Below are 23,716 nucleotides of genomic sequence, written 5' to 3' on the forward strand. Positions count from 1 at the left end.
TATGTGGGGAGATCAACACTTTTATAATAGCAATAATACACATTTCCTGTGTAGTGTGTATCATTCCTGACATATGGGTATGCTTCAACACCTCCACAACAATTCAGTGATACTATTTAAAAAAAAAATGAAGAGCAGATGTAAGACATGCATAATGGTTTGTAGAAACTGGAGTAGTACCCAGGTACTGTAAAACCAGAAATTTTTGTGAGGAGCCACAAAATGCGAAAGTAAAATGCACATGAAGGTGTTTGTCTACAAAATACATTGAATGCCAGTGCCAATTCGCAAACTTTTCATGTCACAAATGTTTCTGGTTTTACAGTTATTGAATGAGTTCCAGAACAAGTTCATCATAAAACTTTATATTCTCCTCTGGCAGATTGCTCTACATCCTGGTTGCTGCTGACTGACACTTCTGAGTGTTTCATGCAGATTATGGCAATTCATACAAATTTGTTATCAAAACTACATTGTCCATCTATGTTTGATGGGTACACACATGTAATCGGCAATCTCGACTATGCAATTGCTATGCTGTTTGGAACTCCATACTACCTTATTTGCCTTGCGTACAAAAATGACACCGAATTCTAACTTTTCCAAATGAGTAACTACTCAAGATTATACATGAGACATGACTTATGATTAAAATCAGTCCTCAGAAGTTGGGGATTCTTTCATACAAAGCACACAAAAGTAAAACAACAACAAACAGAATCAGTGCAAAAACTGCTGTGATTCAGTTGTAGACATAACATGTTGAGTCATATGACCTAAATGTCTAGGTTATTGTCTGTTTGGGATGCCAAATATGGAGACTAAACTGACATTGAAACTGCACTATCTAATTTTTTGGTACACATAAATCTAATTTCATCCAACATTTCATTAGTCTGCTGCTATGATCTCTGGAATGAAAACCATTTAAGCTATTAGTATTAAGTACTTCACTGTACCTTGCCTTGCCTAATTCACAATTACCTCTGTAAATGATGTCATAACTGCAGTAAGTGCATATGCCATGAAAAACAAAGAGACTCACTGTGGATGAGAAGTACTGTAAACCATGTTCCACTATACAACTGGCCTTTTCTTTTTCTTTTCTTTATTTCACTTTGCTCATGGCAAATATCAATGACTGCACCTCTTTTCTTTTCTTTCTTTCTTTTTTTCTTTTGCTAAAGAAAGGGTGTTGTGGTGAATAAACTTCATCTCTGTTTTGTTCCACTGTACTGCTGTGAGCAACACCTCAGACAAATTATTTTCACACCGTGCGGTTTGGAGTCAAGGTGATGCTCAGACGCCTACATCGTACACTTGACTTCTCTTACATCTAGTATGCCCCCAACAGCAACAAGGAACACATCACAGATCACACAAGAGAATACAGAACCATGCTCATGGTTAGATATCAATTTACACTGTCAAATTCAGATACAATTCTCCTGGAGTAAAACTAACACAAAATAATGCAAAAAACCTATTGGTACATGTATGTATGTGACTCAGCAATAATTCAAGAGCATCAAGCAAGACATCTTTTGTGCACTAGCATACTTTCATATCTTTTTAAAGTCTCAATTTCATTATACATTTATAATTTAACCAAATAATTGTATGAAGTCACGGCAACATATGCTGGCATTCATCAGAAAGTCACTTTTGCTGGATTTTTAAACCCTTGTTTGTCACATGGAACAATACAGAGAGCCAAGTATTTCTTCAACCCAACTGTACTTACGATAGCACATAAAATACTTTAAAAGGTAAGTAGTAATTAGTTTATGCTACTAAGGCACTTCAACAGGTATCTATTCGAAAGGACAAATGTAAAAAAAGTATCATCAAATCCCTCTACAGACAAATTTATATCAAAATTATATATTCAAAGGAATTGCTATTGATTGAGACAAATTGTCTTAAATGACTTGTTTTGGACAACATATGCGAGGCTTTTTATGAAGATCTATCTATATTGGAGTATACCCATCCAAATTTAATCTGTTATGGAGCATGAATGCAACATGGCTGGAAAATGTGGGTGTAGATATTTGCAGAACATCTCACGGAGTCATTCAACCCACCCACGACAAATAGATGCATCGTTCGGTATGACACGTCGCACTCAACTCAAGTCAATTCAACAAATGGAACCTCTGTACATAGCACCATTACTGCCAGTGCAATATATGACTTAATTGCCAATTCAATCAGACTGGGAAATCATTAGTTTCTACCTGCTTTGACACAGACATAAAATATGGATCCAATATTCACTGCATGGTGATAAGGGGCATTACAGCAAAATTTTAATGTTCTGGCAGGTGTGTGAAATGGGATTACAATGTATATTGCCACTTGCCCAGCCGGGTAATTGCTCATGCCACAAGGCATTGTGCTCACACACCATTAAAACCCCACGACTACTAAATACATAACATGTCTGTATATCAAATGAGACATAATGGAGTATCATATTTCTCGCTTCTCATGAGCAGATGAAGCAGCACGCTTCTGAATGCAGTTTCTGAAGTTCTTGATAGATGAATGTACTTCAAATTTGTAGTAAACCTGGGTAAATGATTGAATTTGAGCAATCTTTTTCTTTCTTGAGCAACAAGGCATACTTATGCAAACAAAATAAAGTTTATAGCACCTTGATATTCTTTCCAGAATATTAATCATGGATTATTTTTATATTTTAGAGGGTTACAATAATTTGATAAAGAGTATGCATGTACATGTATTAGTATGATACATACACTGTGGGACAACTGAATGATGACACGCAGTATACATGTAAGTCTGAGGAAGGTGCAAAACGATACTCGGGCAGAATACCTATAATCCCAGAATCTCACACGCAACTTCTTTGCATTTCATTTGCACTCACAGTATCAGCATCAACGCTGGAGAAAACACATTCTATCTTGTACAACCATGCTTGTTGGATTATTGTAGAGTGTCTATGAAATCATGTTAACTCATTTAAAATTCTCAAGGCAAGGCTAGTTGTATGAATGGGCTTTCATCGAAGTGATATCACTGGACTATACGTTGTAGGAGCTGAACACTGCTGAGAGAGATTGCATTATACCACCCTTGAACTCAATGCAAAGTACAATTGCATAGAATGCATGCAAGGGACCCATCACGTAGCAGCTACAACATAATAGAGTGCCCCTTGGTCATTTATTTTCTCATTTTTAATTCAAGGTTGCTGACCGAGTTCCCCAAAATAGTGACTCCAAGTTGACATCATCATCACTGCCTTTGACATGTACACACAGGACTAGAGATCAGAGGAGCAATTTACAAATTGAAAACAAAAATTCAACGTAATTACAAAAGGTGCATGAATTCACTATCTGTAAAGAAAAAGAAAAGAAAACAGAAAATATCAATAGAGGACAAAAAAAGAAAACGGACAAGAGAAACAGAAAGAGAGAGAGAGAGAGAGAGAGAGAGAAAGGATCACTATATCTCATCAGGATGATTGCTTTAGTATCATTTATTAACCAAATAAGTAGTAGGCCTATACCCTTTTACTTTCTAGGTCATCATTATCACCACAACAACAAATTAACAATACACTTTCTTCACACATACTTTTCTTTTTTACTTGTGATGTGTTCTATCCTATTCTGTTAGGATTATATTTTTTCTATTGTATTACAGTTGTATGTACCACATACTATTCTCTATCCTCTTGTTTGGTTAAAAATTAAAATCAAAATTGAAACTATTTTCTGAAAATACCTGACAAAGTCTAATCACATCCTATGCACATAATGAATATTAATAAAACATTTCTTTTTAGGCTGTAAAAGGCACATAACTCCAATATTGTAAGTTGACTTTATACAGTCAAGTGTAACACCATAAACTTCATAATGAACAAGGCACATAAATGTACTTATGCAGTCCTATAAAAAGTCACACAGTTGAAATTTTTATAATATGGTTCGGAAATACAATTGTATTATGGGTTACTTTCCAGATAGAAAGCCAATTTGACAAATTCTGAGAGTAGAGAATCCAGACAGGCCATATGAGGCGGCTGCTTCTAAGATTTTTTCTTTCTCTCGTTTCCAAGCCAAGTGGTGTGCATATGTGTATCTTTGAGCCAGATTAACAAACACCGCGTGATTCCAACCTGGCGGTCTGACCCTATCATGGCTGTTTTTATGTGAATACATACTGTGTACATATTTTACCTTCATTCTGAAACCAAATGAAACCTTGCCTGCAAACATTCGTATATGAATTCCACCTTTACATATCATGTTTGAGTGTAAACAGGGAATTAGCTTTAAAGGGGCTGTAACAGTACTAGTTGAGGTGGGGATTGATGTTTTTTACATTCCTAAGTGAGATAATGAGAAACCTCTTTCCAATATGAAATGTGAAAGAGCATGTGATTTTAAGAAGGGTTCAACGTTTATTTGATGAAAATTGGTTTTCAAATGGCTGAGATATCCAAAAAAGTGATGACAATAAAAGGCGACAGGCCACAACTTTATTAGGATCTCTTTGTTTCACCTTGGTTTTGGATTTCTCGGCCACTTCAAAACCGATTTTCGTCAAATAAAGTTTTGATACCCCTCAGAATTGCATGCTCTTTGACATTTCATAGAGTGGTTTCTGAGTATCTTGCAAAATGTTAAAAGCTAAATCCTACACACCCTTTGCCCTGAATATTGTTTAGTGTTTTGTAATAGCCCTACAGCTTTTGCTATCACTCTTGAAAGTAAATATCTATTCTTTATGTCTGCCCTTGACTTTTTTCCCCCTTCTTGCAAATGCCATGGCTGGCATGCAACAAATATTGAGCTATTCTTTACCTTGTACGGGAAAGTATCACTTCTTGATATGCATGTTGCAGGAATATATCCTGAAGAAAGTTTCTAAGTCAAAAAATAGGACATTCCACTTGTTCTGACTTACTACTGTACGAGCTGAAATTTTCGCAGTGGTTTTATTTTCGCGAATTTCGCGAATCGCCTTCGAACCGCGAAAATAACAACGTGCGATTAACTAAGTTCAGTTAGACCCTCGTACCTAACCGCGAAATTAACAACACGCAAAAATGTCCTCCAAGTAGCAATTAACGAAAATATCTGTACGCGAAAATTTCAGCTCGTACAGTATTATCATCTCCTCTGTGTGTGTGTTTTCTTTCCTAGTAAAGGCCAAAGACTGTTATACAGTGAGCTACCAGACATGAATAATTCAACTTCCTACAAAATGCAAAGGATTCGCGCGTGCATGCGCAAGTTGGGTCTCCTTAAATCAATTCAAACGGCCCACAAGACACTCGCCATAATTTTTGCACATCCCTGTAACGGGCCCTTATCTCACACAAATTTGATGAGTATAACCCCAGAGATCTGTTGAAGAGCGATATCGAGTTGTGTGCATTCTCATCTGCGGTCACTGTCCCTCCTGTAGACACTTCAGCAGAATCTCTTTATCAAATATGCATAGCTCTTTGGTCATCTAGGGAATTGTTTTCATATATATGATTCAGGCTTCATTAATATGATTGAATTGTATGTTGATGTGATATCACTGAACGTGAGATGGAATATAAAATTTATCTGATTACACACTTCAATTATGACAGTTACAACAAATATTTCTTCTGGAAGATGAGAAATATATGATAATACATGCACACTCCATCCACGAGCATTTCTTTCTGGTCGACTGTGCTGTTTGTGCTTAAAAGGACACAGAAAACAGTTTGCAAATCCATTCAGTACTAGTTTAACAGGGTTTGCCAGAGGTTTTGGACAGATAAATAGATCACCAGTCATCTCCTTTGTAACAAAGTGTATCTAAATTGTATGCTTTTTATTTCCTGAATGCTCAATGCACTCAGTGCTACAAGTTATTGCAGAATACCAACTGAAAATATCTCTTGTCCTACATCCATTAGCATAGAGCAGACAGTGCATGAAGTTTCATTACTGCTCTAACATGACTTTTTACTCTGCAGTCATGTTATTGTATGCTCTTGATATGTAAGCTATTGTAGGATGATGGTATAGTAATCCTTGCAAAAGGATGATAGACTTTGACTAGAATCACAGAGCATAAATGCAGACAAAACACTTATATAGGCCTACATGTATGTGTTTCACTTCTATCTTTAATCAGTGTATTTAGATTTAGTGTATTTAGACTTAACATGCTGAAATACCCCTTGAGTGAAATATTGACTGCAAATCTACCCATAAATAAGTTGATACACAACCAATGCTGCTACAGACTCAAAATTATTATGGCTGTCCGCTTGTCTGCTTCCTTTTCAGGTTGTAGTTAATCTAAAGCAGTGCATTGGAATCATTGGAATACTGTACACAATGCAATGCCAGTTTGCTGGTCAAGAAGCATAAATAAACAAACAAAGCAACCATCAGAAGGACAAAATTGATGGAGCTGTAAATTGCATGCTATTATGAAGAAGGTAATGGGTTTGTTTATTTGCCAAGCTGCCACTCATCCATAAAAATTCAGAGCCTCAAATGGCATGATGATCATAAATACATCCAACTTATTTAATAATACCCTTGATATCCCACATTTGAAATTAAGATGATTATCAGATAACCGACTCGAAACTGCTGCAATTGCTGCAAAATTGAGAGGGCACTTGTGAAAAGATAAAGAAAAAAGTCTGTTTTAAAGCAGCAAATATCAAATAAATCATATGAACTTGTTTTTAAGAACCTCAAATGATTTCAAAGACGCCAACAACCAACTCCATCATCTGGTCTGCCTGACTCAAAGGCAGAGATTCTGCTGACGACACGTTGATCGATGTTGCCGACAGGCAGCTTTCTGTCCACTACTCGAAGAGGACAGGAACAATTAGTCAATTACTGTACGGATATCGGGAATCAGGCTATGGAGCTGGGCTGGGATATAATGCTATCTCTCCCTTTGTGAGGAAAGCATCAATACCATATGCAGCTCAAACTTGTAATTACTGGACTTCCCCTCAAAATATAACACTGCAAAAAGAACTGCACTGTTGGAAATTATAATGATAAACTGCAGAGACTGCAATATGCACAAAATGGCAGAGTAATTCTTTCAAATATCAATTTGCTAAAACTTGCGTGGGTAGCTAGACACAAGTGAATATGACTGAAGAGTCCTATGAAAAATAGGCAACAGCTTTTCAGACATCATATTCAGGTGAAGTACAAATTATTATTACTTTGTTTTTGTTTGGTTGTTGTTGTTGTTGTTGTTGTTGTTGTTGTTGTTGTTGTTGTCTTAAATAGCTTCGCTAGCAGCTGTGGTCTCTTATCAGGCCATGTTGTTACAAAGCCATGCCAAACTACACAGATTATTAAAGAGAGAGACTCACTTGGTGCTTTTGCAGTCACAAACTGTTGCTAGAATTGATACCACTTGATAAGAACAAAGAACATCTGTCAGATCAATTCAAAGCATACCTGTATGTATAGAATATTGTAACCACTGTTAGATTACTAGTGCAAAGTAAGCTTAAATACATCCATACAAATATTACTTTCCTTTACTTGGGGTGCAGAGAAAAATACACTCAGATAAATTTTGTAAACATTGCCCTTACATCTGCTATAAACCTATATTCCATAGCAAAACACTCACCCATTTGTCCATAGTCACAATGTTGGGTTGCTGTTTGGCCTTTATACACATAGATCCATTCATTTAAAAAAAGATAAATTTATTGCGGATTTGTTCCCCACTGTAATGACCATATGGTTTCGATTCCCATTATTCACACAGCAAGCAATCTCTCTTTTTCTTTTTGTTCTCTCTAAAATACAGCATATCACTCCCAGAGTTGCTCAGGCAAGCAGAGCTCAATAAACTAGCAGATAGAGAAAATTCCCTGCTGACATTTTCCACCCACACTCCGGCCTTTACAAATAGCCACGTTCTGTGCCTTTCTTTCCATGCTTTTTTTTTTTTTTTGAAACGTGGACTGGACTCTTGACAGGCCACACTCTGCAAACACACAGCACTACTTTATGTCAATATCATATCGCCTGATATGCTTTTAAATAATATACGTTCTGCCAGCTTGGCATGGGATGTAATTTTTTGACCATATGGCAGTTTGGACATTTCAAATAACTGCAAGATGTCAACTTAATCGAGATTTACACAATTTGTTTGAAGATGGGTAAACAGAGGGAAGCATTATAATTTTGGGGGCATACAGAAGCTTGTGCAAGAGACTCTGCAAAGTGTAAAAATTCTTAAAGTGTATTTCATTTGGTTGAAGAGAGTAGTGATACAAACTAACAGTGGATAACAAATCTTTTCCATGTTATTATGACACGGAGGGTTGAGTCGCTGCTCTGTAGCAGAAGAACTCAATGTAGCTGGGTGATAAATTTTCTTTTTACCTTTGTATCACATTCAACTGCCATATTTCTATAAGTAATTAACTTCATTGTGCCATCAATAAATGCACAGAATAACTGATTGTAGTACTTATATTAGTTGTACTTATAATGATACGGAAATGATTAAATCAAACAAACAATAAAATTATAATCAAGGTAGAATAAAGATTATAATGATGAATTGGCAAATGTTTCATTTGATATGTCTGTTCCTACCAATCATACCAATTTGAAAGTTAGTGAGGTATTACAGTCCTAACAGCATATTGATCCCACTAATGAGCCTAAAAAGGGTGACTCACTAGGATCTTACATAATACGATGCAAGGTACTAGCATTATAAATGCTTGGCAATGAAGAAATTTCTCCAGTACTTTTATTTCTCACACGCATTATAACACTGCTATCCATCCTCAATTAAGTGGTGCTCAGTGCATTTGATTTATAGTATAGACAAAGTAATTATATGCAATGCAGATTTTAAGCATGTTTTACAGAAATTGTAGCTAACACTGTTTGCCTATCAAAGCAGGCCAGACCTACACGCTGCTAGTACTGAAATTGGTCACAGTTTTCAGCCATTCAAATTCTCATTGTTTTCTGCGATGCATGCATTACTCTATACAAGGTTACACTGAAGAATAAAAGAGTGTTTCATTGAGTACTTGGACTGCCTAAGAAGGTGCATGGAATCCAAACTGAATGGAAAAAAGTGTTCAGTCAATATCTGAAATCAACCTACACACTTGTAATAGAATGACATGCCCCCCCCCCTCTTCCTTGTAGAACAATTAAATCACCTCTTTCTACAAGACCTGTGAACAGGATGGTGTCTGCAAACAAGAAGGCCATTGTACCATTTGTACTGCAAAACCCACACGATTGTCTCACTGTTTGCCATGGACTAAGATGTGCATTCCCAAGTCAAACTAGTTCATTGTACACCAAACTAGTATTTAGTGGGTTTTTACTAAAGTTCCTTGGTTTTTATGCAGAGAAAAGTGTCTCTCAATATGGAGCAAATGTTTGCAGAACGTCACAAGTTCCTGCTGTCTCACACCTCCTACAAGACACAGATTTTTCTCTCAACTTAATCAACACAAGCATGCAGGTGCCACATACACCACAAAAGTAAATAAAAGAGTATAGAAAACTTGATTTTTCCTACAATCTGTATCTGCTGTTTCTGATTACATACTAACATTACTATTTATTCCGTTACTGATACAAAAAAAAACACAAAAAGTGACACCAATGGATACATGTATACAAGTTTACTCTGCGAGATGACTCAATTTTCTCTTTCAAAACTTAAGGTCTCTTCCCTATATTACTATATTTCTCACAAAAATGAGACAACAGCCTCCAATCACATTCAGTATTACTGCCACAATTAGCCATAAAGTAATGGCTACTGGAGAATAACTTGCCTTTTACATATCTTCTGTAACACACTATTTGAGAAATAGTGACAGCATACAACTATGAGGCAAGAAGAACTTTGGTTCACAATGCGTGTTGGATATAACAGAATAAGAAAGACTGTACTGTGGCACAAAAGATGGAGGACCTATAGGCCTACATGTATCATATTTGCAGGGTTCGAAATTGGCGATGGTCCGCTGGCCATTGGCCACCCAAAATCATGTCGGACTAGCTAAAAATCATAAAATTCTGAAGTAACTAGTCCGTCTGGCTAGCCAAAAATATTGCTTCAGTGTCAAAATTGATTCTAAGTAGTCCGCCTGGCTAGTTAAAAAAAAAGTTAAGTGCGACCCCTGATTTGGGAATCTTGGTTGAGAACAGTATATTTTCAGTACATTACACAGTAGCCTTGATATATATTCCAACCTCATAGTGCAACATCAGCTTCCAAGGTTTAGTCTGGGTCCATGGTTCAGTATCTCAAAGCCGACCCTGGACAAATACTTCTCGTTACTATTCACTGGAGATTGTTCTCTTTATCTCTCTCAGAGGATCATGGATATATGTGTATACTACAGAACTCACACTCCAATCAGCAAATCCTTGTAACAGGATTACTGTGGACTGCTACTTAGAATCACATCTGGTTGATATCTACTACACAAAAAAAAAAAAAACTGACACCAAACAGACACTATCAAGCACATCCCAACTGCATCATCGTTCTGGCTTCATCCACTCAAACAAGTGCTGGCTAATTGTATTGGTGGATGAGGCACAAATATGGAGTACAATTGTATATCACAGTTTTGACTAAAAAGCAACTTCTCTCAAAAAAGAAACTACACCTGTATGGATGCACAGGAAGTGATAAGAAAGCCTTGTATATTGGATTGGTAAAACATATGATGAAAATCAAACAGCATTCATCCATCGTAGTTTGAGAATTTGCATCCAAAAACATAAAACATTAGTGAGTGAAGGTTAAAAAGAATGCTCAAGAGCCTTGTATTTCACTATATACAATGTATCTTAAAGTAAATCAAATTTGTTGACTACCTCAATATGCATATTTCCTTTCTTTAAAGACAGATATTATTAAAGCCTGCATGGCAGTTTGTAAAATCACTAACAAATAAGAAAGAAAGAATAGAAGAATAAAATATGGGCATCTTTTACTCATTCCCTCAGTTACACTGGAGAAAGGCATGATCTATAATATCATACACAGAGGTACGTTGATATCCACTAAAATGTCAAACAAACTTCAGCCCCTTTCTGCCTTGATATTCCTGTTGATGCAAGATTAACACACTCTTAACAGCAAGTCCACGATGCCTACCGTTGTCATTCATGTTGGCAATTTCAGCACAAAAGGTTCAGAGTTCTTATACAACAGCCAAATTAATCATTCATGATAATATCAAACCAGGATGCAATGTAAACATTGATATCATCACACTACATAAAATTTCAAAGAAAGAGTGTTGGAATTTGTCCATGATAGTAGCTATAGCATACACGTAGGTGTAAAGATAATTCTGAGAGTGTACGAAGAGTGAAGCCCCTCTTCACTAGAACTATCCCACAAAAGAACAGTAGTACAGAGAATACATTCTACTATCTACTGCCACGCTCACATCTGAACATCCTACTCTAGTCCTGCATCTCTCCTCTCAAGCCACTCTCAAGGTAAAACATACAAAGAGAGAGAGAGAGAGACGTGGGATAGTGCTCAATTAAGGGGAATCAAAATAGGAATAATTTTTCAGAGGCCCACAGGGGGAAGTCGGTGTGCAACTGCAAATGAGATGTCTTGTATAGATTCAAGTGCAAGCAATCTGAAATGCAGGTCAAAAATTGAGTTGCCTACAGAGGTACAATGTGTACAGTGTAAGTGTTCTATTTCTCTTATGGTAGCACATAGTTTGTTATACGATCAAAGATGTGTGTTTTCATCAGATTAATGAAACAAAATATGTTTTTCTATTCTCAATTCACACCATGATTAAAGATAAGAATCAAGTTATTTTGAGCATTGATTATACAGCAACAATGGTCATGGTGGGTGCTCACAAGCCTATTTGCAAAATAGATTTTAGATACAACTGTAGCATTGCATTGACCTCTAGTACAGAACAAGGAATGCATTGCTGGTGGCAATTTTGAATGCATACCATAGCTTAAATCAGACCAGAATGAATCCTTACCCTATGCACTTATGCAGTATCATGGTTCATAAATAATGGCAATCTATACAATAAACCATTAGATGCACAGTTTGATCCAAAAGCTGTTAGACAAAGATGCTCATTGTTATCAATTATACAAAGAATTGTGTGCACCACAGGCAAACACAGCCAAACCCACGTACCTCATTTGATACTCAAAACAGATTTTATCAATTATTTTCTATTGGTAATTTGATTGCAATAACTTTGAATCCAGCCAAAAAATATTCTCATAAAAGTAGCATGTACATGTATTTGTTTGGAAACTGGAGAGGTTTTCATCTTATCCTAAAATATACCTGTGATGCTGATAATAATCAGCTTTTTTTCCCCATTTTGCAAATAACCAGATGCTTCATTTGTGCTTACTGCTGCTCAACCTCACTGCAAACACAGCTGGTTGGTAGCTTTGTTACATCTATGTATGGCTTTTCCAGCTTTTTAACTGAAATACTGGTTTGCACTGCTGTGGTACGTCTGATAAATGATGTAGTACACATACATGGTGTATGAGTTTCCACTCCACTGTCACATGTAGAGTACATCTGACGGGCATCTGGCGCCCACATCATATCTATCACAGTCCAGACAGCACCAAGACTGGCAAAGAAATACACCCATCACTCACTTTTACCCACACTTGGGACGGCACCAGAAGATGAGGAATATTGTTGCCATGGCTACCGTGCAAACGGCATGGCACATAATGGATGACTGGCTGCACCCCTCTATGAATTAATGAAGATGGAACGGGGTAGGCAACATCACTAGCTGTTTCCCACTCAATTGGGGGAGCCACTCGGAGGAAGGAACTGGAAGACAATTTTGTAGGATTTTTTTTTTTTTTTTTGGGGGGGGGGGGGGGGGGGGGGGGGGGGGAGGTGGTGCACCGACAACCAACCACGGGAATGACAGGAAATCACATCAATACCTATCATAGTGACAAGCAATTTTGCTCAATCAGATAACCTAGCTGGAACTACATTGTACAGAACAACAGACCGGGGACAGAGAGCAATCCTTGACATTTATAGGTAAACTAGAGCTCTTGATTAGAGCAACATTTAGGTTGAAGAAAAGGGACCAGATTCTATATAAGGATTTTTCCTTTCCCTTGTATGGAAGAGTAAGTATGATCAAGAATATAAACTATGGAAAAGTACACTGACATTAGAATTGCTCAGTGTAATTTACTTTTATTACCAAGTGCAACTACAATATAAACTTATTACCTGTCCACGTGATGCTTTATTATCATATAAATTCATTTTCCAATTTCACTCGTAATGAAATATCCCTATCCATAAACATTTCATGATCTGATTGATGTTCCTAATAAAATTTGTGATTACATTAGCAGCTCATTCCAATTAAGAATTATGAATTGAAAGGAACAAGCATTTGCTAAAAAAAAAAAAAAAAAAACTGTTTGAAATACAATGCATAATTACTTATGCATTGGTATATAACACTACAAGGTTATCATGTTATAATGGTGGATATACTGTACATGTACAAAGTTCAGTTTCTTGTTCAGTTACATACAATATACTCTTTCCAAAGAAAAGGCCAAGTTCTACAAACTATCATCATCAAGATAAAGGGAAAATACACAATTATTTGCTACTTGCTGATTCCTCTTATGATTTTGGCAGATTCATTGTCCTCATGTATGATAAGCACATACATTGTACTATGATATGTTTCTAAAGTCTCTCATAGATTTTCAAAAGAAGTTTATGAATATGGTTAAACTGGCATTACATCATTGCAGAATTTTTTCAGTGTTGCATTTGTTGACCAGTGCTTATTACTATCCTTACTTCACAGGTCCTATTAAATAAGTGTTGAGGAATTATCAAGCAAGGATTCAAGAATACTTACAGATACTTTTTTATCAGAAAGAACTATGATTGGTCCCATTAACAAATTACTCCCAAAATTACACCTAACAGGAGTCTGGGATGAAAATATACAGGCAGGACTGATGAAACACATGATCCCAAAATACAAATAATTTATGCTTTATGCTATGTGTATGTGTGTGTGTGTGGGGGGGGGGGGGGGGGCATAGGTGCGGTATGGAGGGGGACCAAATGGGGAAATAAGAGGAGTACCAATGAAGGTGAGTCGAGAAATAAAAATCAACACCATATGGCTTCAGCGTACACTTTTGTAAATCCTCAAGGTTGCATGATCAATGAGATGTAATGAATAAAGTCAAAACGTCAAGGATTATACATGCAGTGCACATACATGTATTTCTTTTGGTAAAGTAAAGGCCAGCATGGGACAGCATACTGGTATAGGCCCTAAATATGTACAAGTACAGTTGTTGTGTGGGAACAGTGAGTATAACTTTCTCCATTTCTGGTCACAAACATGTTTGTGACCACAATTTGACAACATCATAGTGACACCTGAATTCCTTTTTTTTGTTGGATGTGTAAGAAGACCTGAAACCTTGTACACGGTATAAAAAGCATCTAATATTTTTAGAAGGTACTAGTACTAAAAAAGACTGTTTTGTTTGCTAGTGCAACATATCAGATAAACCTAGAACATCTCTTGTAAAAAAATAAAATCGTTGACAGAAAATGTTGGTTTTATCAAATCAGTACTCCTACCCTGCTTTTTGTTTCACTGCTTGAATCTTTGAATCTAATTTCGAAAACACAAACAGTATATATCCACTGGCAGAAACATTTTATAAACAAGTAGGAATGGGGGTGTTATTTTTCAGCCCAGGCATTTCCAAATGAGAGCTATGGCACAGAGACAAAGTATCAGCTTACGTTGCCGAGAGGCACCAAAGTCCGCCGCTTTGGGGTGATCGCTGACGGAGATGAGAGCATGATGATGCATCCAGATTTCTCCCTCTCTGTTTTTTTTTTTCTTGTCGAGGGGAAGGGTCAAGAGGTTGGCGGGTCAGGATGAGGTCATTGCCTTCACAAATTCAAGGGGTGAAAAATCCCTTGGCACAATCTAGAATGTATGGAAACAGAGCACTTGTGTTGTAAAGCAGGTAGCTGTTCATAAAAGCAGAGTTGCCTGAACTTCCTGAGCTCTGTTCATTCCTTCATATTCCGAGTTAATTCCAACAAGTAGATATATCCAGTAAATCTAAGAGAAAGCACATGTGCTGAATTACTCTTTTTGTTTTGAAACTAGGACTAGCATTCACACCCATAAATCTTGAAAACATAATACTGAAAATCATGCAGCATTATGGGAGCACCAGCTCTGCGATAAAATCCTACGGAATGTGAGGTTCTCCTGTCTTTGATATTGAGCGAGGTGTTAATTCCCAGCAGAAAGTGTGATCAAAATGTCAGTCAGTCAAGCCAAAAGTCAGGTGAGATGTGTCACATTGTCATGGAAACTTGTTGAAATTCATGCACCATGGAATGGATAAGAGAACTTGTCCAGGGACTTGAATGTATTGCACCATGCCATCACTAAATCCTGATTAATACTGAGCACACCATTGGCGTTAATTCATAGCACCTATGGCCAATCACATCATTGGAATCTATCAAACAAATCTACTGCAGCTGGCTCTACACACACTGGCTGCTAGCTATCACTATCAGTGGTGGAATCCACACATGCCCACAAATGCGTGGCCACAAAATCTTTCCCGCATGTCGTAGATTAAAATCCAGGGATCCAACTGCCTGCAATCATGCGTATATCCTTCATATTCCAGGTTTATGGCTATTCCATTCAAGCACCATTTAGATCCTTAATCCCTTCATAAGACACCACAAAACACAATTCCTGGATCGAGTTGATGACAATGTTTACGCAGACGACGACTTGCTTTGAAATGCCAATAGCCACATGCACAACTGGATTCATGCAGTGATAATCTCACAGTTCTTTGGTGGGTAGAGATGCTAGAATATACACATTGAATGATATGTTATGAAATCCCTCCTCCACAATGATATAATCATAGAATCTCTCTCGGTCAAACATATCAAGTAAATGTCAAAGCCACAACAAGCTGCTAACATTCTATTCAGTGGCTTCCATCATGAATGCACTGGATGTGCACTGGCTTTTGTGATGGGCACACGTGTTGCCAGAGCAGGTGGTGGTTGGTTGTATTCCACGATGTTGGAGCAGGATCCACGTAAATACTGTGATACAATCATCCAGCCTCCAAACCATAGCCTCCTCTTGCAAAAAAACACAGATCAGATGACACCACTGTCCTACTCTCTGCAAAGCTGGCAGACGATTGATGCACAGTTCGCTGGGGTACTGTCTGAGCTGAATGTAATGAGTAGAGGGGGCTTGCAGCCCAGCCAGCCAGCCAGCTCTCTGAGTAATTACTCCTACACACCACCACGCACACACACAGGACACACACACACACAGATCCACTGATGAATGGCTTTGTGTGTGTGCGTGTGTGTGTGTGTGTGTATTGTGTGTGTCACTCAGGATTGCGTTGATTGGGAATGAATTGTGTATGTGTGGTGAAGAGCACGTGCCAGCTGATGTAAAGTGTGAGAGCAAGGATAAATGCACCTGCCTGCCACAAAGATGAAATAGATCGTCCCAGGTGACTTTTTGAAGAGGGGGGGGGGGGTGGAGGGGAGGGGCATAGAGTTGACGTTCAGTCTTTTTTTCCCCCTCTTTGGCTAATCTTCGCCTCAGGTCCAAAGTTCTACAGCGTACAAAGATGGGGAATAGGAATGGAATATTTTCCACTTTTACAAAACAAAGGCAGAAGATAACAAATTTGATCCCAGAGTTCAAACTGATTATGATTCATGAGTCACACTAGAACAAGAAAAGGGTCTCTCCTCTGCAACAATGGGGTGGTGTAGGGTGGGGGTTGTGGTAGAGGGGAAGGGCTTCTGGATTTTAATCTTAAGGGGTTTTACAGTCTCCCCTTAATGAGCTGGAAATAATCGCACAAAGGGAATGAAGTTGAGCAGAGAATGGAAAGAAAAGGGAGACAGCCACTGAAGTCATGGCTGATCTCTCTTTGCTTGAACACTTCAAAAGGCTGTTGTTTGGACCCATTGAACAGTGGATTTGAGGGGAAAGATTAAAAAGAAGAAGACGGATTTGCACAAGAGTAAAGAGAGGTTAACCATCCTGAGGTGTTGAACAGACAGTGGAAGAATGGGATACTGCATGAAGAGATGAGAACTTTCTACACATCTTTGCAATTCACACACAACAATCAAACCCTACAACAACAACACTGACTAAACAAAGAGAAAGAAATCTGTTTCCCAAGATACATCTCATTCAGTTTTCTCATGGCATGCTTCCTACCTCTGATTATTGTTATTATTTTTTTTTTTGGTAAGCCTATCATTGTCTGTTTCATAAATAATGACACTCATTTTCTAAAATCAAGAAATTAAAGATAATATAAAGTTTTGGCACCTCAAAAGTTTCCCTGAGTTTCCTTGTCTTAGTTTGTGTTTCAGGTTAAAGTACCTTTCATATAACTAACACTGTGAGACTTACTCGCCCCAAAGTGCTCTCATGTCTTAGTAATCATGCAATAATGGTTTCGTACAATACGTGTATATTGATTGTCGCGGTACCGCATCGAGTCAAACTAACGGCTCGTTCGAAATTTTCAGAGCCCGCTCTGCTCTGGTACGAAACCATTATTGCATGATTACTAAGACATGAGAGCACTTTGGGGCGAGTAAGTCTCACAGTGTTAGTTATATGAAAGGTACTTTAACCTGAAACACAAACTAAGACAAGGAAACTCAGGGAAACTTTTGAGGTACCAAAACTTTATATTATCTTTAATTGACCTTCTGGACAAAAAGCAAATTTCTCTAAGATATCAATCCTACTGTCAATATAACTATCATCACACATGGAGGTATATCTTCATATTTTGAAGTAGCATGCTATCAACTCATTGGTTATATTTTATGCATCTTTTGAGCCTGATATTTTCTGTAATAATCAAAGAATTATCAATTAACGGGTGGTTTGGAAAGAACATGAATGTATGACACATCACAAAAATAGAACAAACAAACTAATCATGGGGTACTAGCTCCTTGTTTCTTTAATCTTTAATTACACGTGTCCTGATTTCTATTGGTTGTTGTGAGTTCAAAGATCGACAACGGCCGGGCCGTACCATGGCCAGTGATGCCACATACGCTTTGCCCGCCCACTGATTTGCAATTCTACATTCGGACGCAGTTCCAACCCCTTGTCGAGTGGCGTTTCTCATCTTCACAACACTATTGATTCTCTCGTCAAGGCCATTCCGCCCTTGCACGCGCTTCTCTCGCACAACTCTCGGTCAAATATTTGTTCAAGAAATAACATAGGAAGAGAGGAGAGCAACGGAAAAAAAGACAAAAAAAAAAAGAGGAGAAATTACAACCACTGCAGAATGGCATCACAGGAGGGGGGGGGGGGCATATTGACTGTTGTTATTGTGCTTTTTTTTTCTTTCTTTGTACCCATGGCCATGTTGTGTCAGCTTTGTTTATGGAGAAAACAAAGGATGAAAATGAATGCTAACTTCAGGCAGTCCCACTGCAGCTATATATAGGCTTTCTCTGCAGCTAAAGTAGTGGATATTACAAAAGATGCATGCTTGGAATTTCAGAAAAATTCTCTGAAATTAGCTTGATTCTTTGTAATTGATAGAGGGATATAGATGTATAACTTTGCACCTGGAAATTCTTTGGTTGTGAAAATATGAATAACTCAATTCAAAGCAAAATTGAATGCCAGCAGGAATAAAAATAAAACACTCTAGAGCCAACAACTTAGCAAATAAGGCAACCAACTCATAAAAACAAAAAAGCATCAAAATGAGTTCATGCCGATCAAAATTGAACTCTAAGTGCCTCCCTCTTCTTTCAAGCATGGAATTTCTTAGAACTGTACAGCAAACTGCCAGAACTATTTATATCATTCCCCCTCCACCCCCCCCCCCCCAAAAAAAAAGTACCATTAAAAGCTATCTCCCTTTCTTTTGATCAGAGCACATCAGGGAACCCCAGGCAATTTGTGAGAGAAACACAATAATTTTTCAGAAGCTGGCGTCAAGGGGAGCAGTAACCAACATCGTTATTAGTTAGATTTCATCCTACTGTGTGGACTTTTTCTTCCTGGAGGCTCATGAACTTGCAAGAACTACAGCTGGGAGCGTTCTGATCAGCAAGTCACAAAGTGCGTATAATCTGTAGAGTATTTTGACAGCAAAATTGCATTTCTGAGAGAAAAAGATTGCCTGAAATTAAGTTTAAATTTTAAATGGCTGATTAGGCAGTTCATATAAACCAAATTCATAATAATGAAATGAGGTGACAGAAAGACTGGAAGAGCTTATGCGACACGAAAAGCAAAACCTAATGAAAAATTAAAAAGAAAAAAGTAAACAAAAGTAGATAGACCCAACATGCTGTGAAAGACTGATGGAATCTACAAAATGGGAATAATCACATGATTTATATGTATTTGTCTGAATACTCATCAGCACTGATATCATTCATTAGTAAATGTTACCTTCCCATTGTGCCATTTATGTTATTGCAATTTCCATGTGGTTTCCACGCCAAAAAATGTTTTTCATTTGCATTGTGCGCCGATCTCGCAAAGCCAACAGAAAATAGGTTTCAAAGTCATGGACCATTAAACAAAACAAAAAAATCTGAATCTGAATCTAAGTCTCCAATAAAGAATTGAGGAGAGAGGGGAGAGGAAATAGCGAAAGATTGGCCTGGATCACGAGGTAGGCACCTTCGCACCGTTACATGCTCAATTGGAGGGAGCAAGAATCGGAGTGCATAATGAAGTCGGTCAGATGGGGAACGTAATAAGCCCTTTCTTGTAGACACTGCAAATTGCATTCTGAAGTACGGAGCACTCAACGAGAACTTATTTGATTCGACATGTCTCGAGACATGTATGCACATATGTAGGTGCAGCACGAGAGCTCTGGTTTCACAGCGAAACTGCATGGACTGAGCATCTCTGGTGAAGAAAAAGTCACCGTGGTTCACTATGCACTGTACAATGCTTCGATCCCACAAAAATTAACCCTCCGCATCTCAATTAAGAAGTGCCTTACACTACTTGTCTGATTGAAATGTTTGCTGCTCAGAATAAACAACACAAGTTATTTCCTAGAAATTCATATCATTTTGCCCAATACAGAAGACATGATGAATTAATGGATAGTTAAACACAAATTTACAATTTACAGCAAGAATTTCTTTCCATCTATCAACATTTAACAAGGTATCCATATTCTTGAGATATATGCCTCAACAAGTTATACTCCTCACCCATCATGTACTTAGCATGTATTGTGAACAATGTTAGTGAGTAATTTGGATTGAGGGTTGCTCGTAATAAAGCAGGCAGACATTTCAAGGAAATACATATTTGTGAGACGCAGTACAGTCACTCTGCATTATGTATTCAGCACAAGCTAAATTGAGGAAATGCCATTAAACGAGCAGAAACAGTTCATGTTGACTCAATATTGTTCATTTCCATCACTGTAGAAGTAAATCGGATCATACCACAAATTCTGCACAGCTTTTAGATCGGCTCATACTGATGAATTAGATGGATGTGTGTGCCTCACACCAGTCTGCGCTGCATCATGACTAGTGAAGCATTTTATGATTCTGAGCGCAATTCAGGTGATGTTAAATCAGATATCATGCTGTCTATGTGACAAAATTCAAAGATTTGCCTCCAGAAATTTTGCTTCACATGGACACTCTATATTCTGCATACTCAACACTCTCTTAATAGTGAATTAACACATTTTTCATTCTAATTTGGGTCTGTCTTTTCAGCAAATTTCCTGATGTGGAACATGTCATTCTATAGAATAAGAAGGATAACTGCATAGCATATCTAGGGCTATTTTGATGGCATATTTTCTTTGCAACAAAGGAAATCTCCATCTCAGCAACAGAAGGCAAAGTGGGGCAAAACATTCTAAAAATAGATTGTATTTTGTCAACAAAGTATCAACTTTCAAATGTGAGAAGTACTTCAAATTGAAAGGGAACTTTTCAGCAGATGATCTGGGTAGGTTATTATTTATGTTCATCATAAACTCAACAATAAATGTACTCGACCTCTCACAGTAAATCTTGTGTTTGTATCAAAATTTCCAATTCTTTTAGATATAAAAAGAAAGGACATTGGAAGAGCTACATCAATTGACATCACTGATTGGAAAAAATAGAAGCCGAGAGTGCTTTATTCAAAGTTTTCTTCTGTAGCAAGCAAATTTTTGTGTTAGCCTAACCAAGTGAAAGAAAAGCAATGTATGTGACAGCATTCTAACTAATATGGTTATGGTTTTAATTTGCAAAATAAACGAAGGGGGAGTCTCAAACAGGCATCAATCTATTGCAGAAACTAGAATGACTACCATTAGAGGTTGAAATGACCAGATTTGGTCAGTAAGAGTTCAAGAATCACAAATTGATCATTCCTTGTGAAAAACATGAGGAGAAATTACTACATATCTGTCCAATGATATTAGAATATTATATTCACACTAATCATGAATGACTGGATATTGATCCAGAGTATTCAAAATAAAATGATCACAAACAGTTCTTTAGCAGTGAAAACAAAATAATCATTATTGCCTTACAGAGGTTCAAAGGAACTGAATTTGATCAATACGTTCCAAGGATAATTTGTAATATTTCCAAAGCAGTCTGAATCTATCTATAGTAATTAAAAAAAAAAACAGTCATACTTTAAACAGACAACAGCATTCAAGTTTAGGCAAGTAAGATACATTGTCTTTCTTTCATCTTGCGAGTTGTCTCTTCATCTTACGATGAATTTATTGAATGTTAGACAAATGTCATTCAAAAATGTTGTTCAAATTTTTAGTTTGATATTGGGGTCTATGCTCACTAGAGAATAGATTCACCATAATGGTATGCAGACGGCCAAGCTTCACATTTTTAGATGGGTTTGTGTGTGAGTGGGAGTCACATGTCTCACAACTGATAAAGTGGGGCATGTAGTAGACCCTCACCAACTACCACCTGTAAGGCCACCCTTTCATCTTATGACTATCATTTCTCAATGATACCATTTCTAAATGATACTTCCATTTGACTTATTTACATGCACATTTACTATTATGAAACTAATTCACATCATCATCATGATTTTCATCATTTCATTAATCTCTTAAATCAATGCCATCATCCTCATCTGATATCATTATCATCAACATCCTCCTCCTCATCATCAGCATGCTCATCATAATCATTACCATCATCATCATCATCATCATCAGCACTACCATCACCACTACTATCACCACCACCGCCATCACCACCATCACCATTATCAGCATCGTCGTCATCATCATCATCGTCATCGTCATCATCATCATCATAATCATCATCATCATCATAGTTATCATGATGATGATCATCAGCACTGCCACCACCTCTACCATCACCACCACCACCACCACCATCCTCATCCTCATCATCTGTCATCATCATCATCATCATCATCATCATCATCATTGGTACCATTACTGAAATATCAATCATCTGCAGCGTCATTCCAAGCACTGACTTACCTGCTGTAACTCTGCTTGTTGTTGCAGCATCTCTGCCCCGACCTCGATGGGAGGGAGGCGGGCCATGGCAGCCGATGTCCCCCTATTCTGCTCCAGCCACTCCTGCAGCCGCTGCACGTCGCTCTGGTACTCCTTGGCCAGACGCTCGGTGTTCATCTGCATCCGCAGGTGCTCCTTCTGGTCTGCCAGGCTTCGCTTGCACGCTTCCATGCGGTTCTGCAGGTGTTGAGCCATGGTGCCGAGGTGCTCGGCCAGCGGTGGGGGGCAACAGGTGGCAGAGTCCAGGGTCTGTTCCATGCTCTCCTCGATATCATTCAGTTTCTGCAGCTTGCGGTTGAGATCCAGCTGATGGTTCTGTGAGACAAAAATATGGATACAGTGAGGACTGATTCTTGAGCCATTTGTTTCAGGAAAAGGACAGTAACAGAAGTATAGATCATTGATGCACTAAAAACAAAGTGATCTTACATGCACTTAGACTTTGATTTTTTTCATTTTCTTTGCTCAAGCAATCATGATTAAAATGTATTCCTTAAGATTTATGACTTCAAAAATTAAGCTCAAGATGTTACCACCATTGAAAATTCACACATTGCAAGACCATAAATTTTCAAAGACACAAAAGGTTTGGAAAAGGTTCTTTTTCCTGAAGTGGCAATACAACCTCTGAGTCATAATCTTTTATGACCATCCACATTCACATAATTTGCAAATGAGAATAGACTTACATGATTCTTTATCAGCTGCTCTTGAATGTCTGCAGCCATCATCTCCTTGTCATCTTCATCATCCTCATCCTCATCCTCTGAATCTTTCTCTTTCTCCTCCTCCTCTTCCTCCTCCCCTGTCTTCTTTGCTCCAGTTCCTCTGTCCTTTCTGGCCTTCTTCTTCTTCTCCTTCTCTGCCTCCTCCTCCTCATCTGGCTCAAGCTGCGCAGTGAAACTCTCCAGCCACTGGTCAAGATGTTTCAGTTCCTGCTGGTTGACTTCCAGCCGAGCTCTGACCAGCATCTCGTCTTCTTTCTCCCTCTGCAACAATAATGGAAT

General features: G+C 37.9%; 1 protein-coding gene across 1 annotated transcript in view; it reads right to left on the bottom strand.

The window, feature by feature from the left end:
- Window positions 1–23,716, bottom strand: part of LOC139711121 (muscle-specific protein 300 kDa-like) — a 311,965-nt gene that overhangs the window by 81,419 nt on the left and 206,830 nt on the right. The window contains exons 101-102 of the mRNA XM_071623037.1: window positions 23,399–23,698; window positions 22,671–23,024 (exon numbers count right to left, since the gene is read on the bottom strand). Coding sequence (XP_071479138.1) covers window positions 22,671–23,024; window positions 23,399–23,698 — 654 coding nt within the window. The remainder of the gene's footprint in view (window positions 1–22,670; window positions 23,025–23,398; window positions 23,699–23,716) is intronic.

The sequence above is a fragment of the Diadema antillarum genome, unplaced genomic scaffold (genome assembly GCF_040938485.1).
Source record: "Diadema antillarum isolate AM-2024a unplaced genomic scaffold, OU_Dant_1.0 seq00001612_RagTag, whole genome shotgun sequence".
Lineage (NCBI taxonomy): Eukaryota > Metazoa > Echinodermata > Echinoidea > Diadematoida > Diadematidae > Diadema > Diadema antillarum.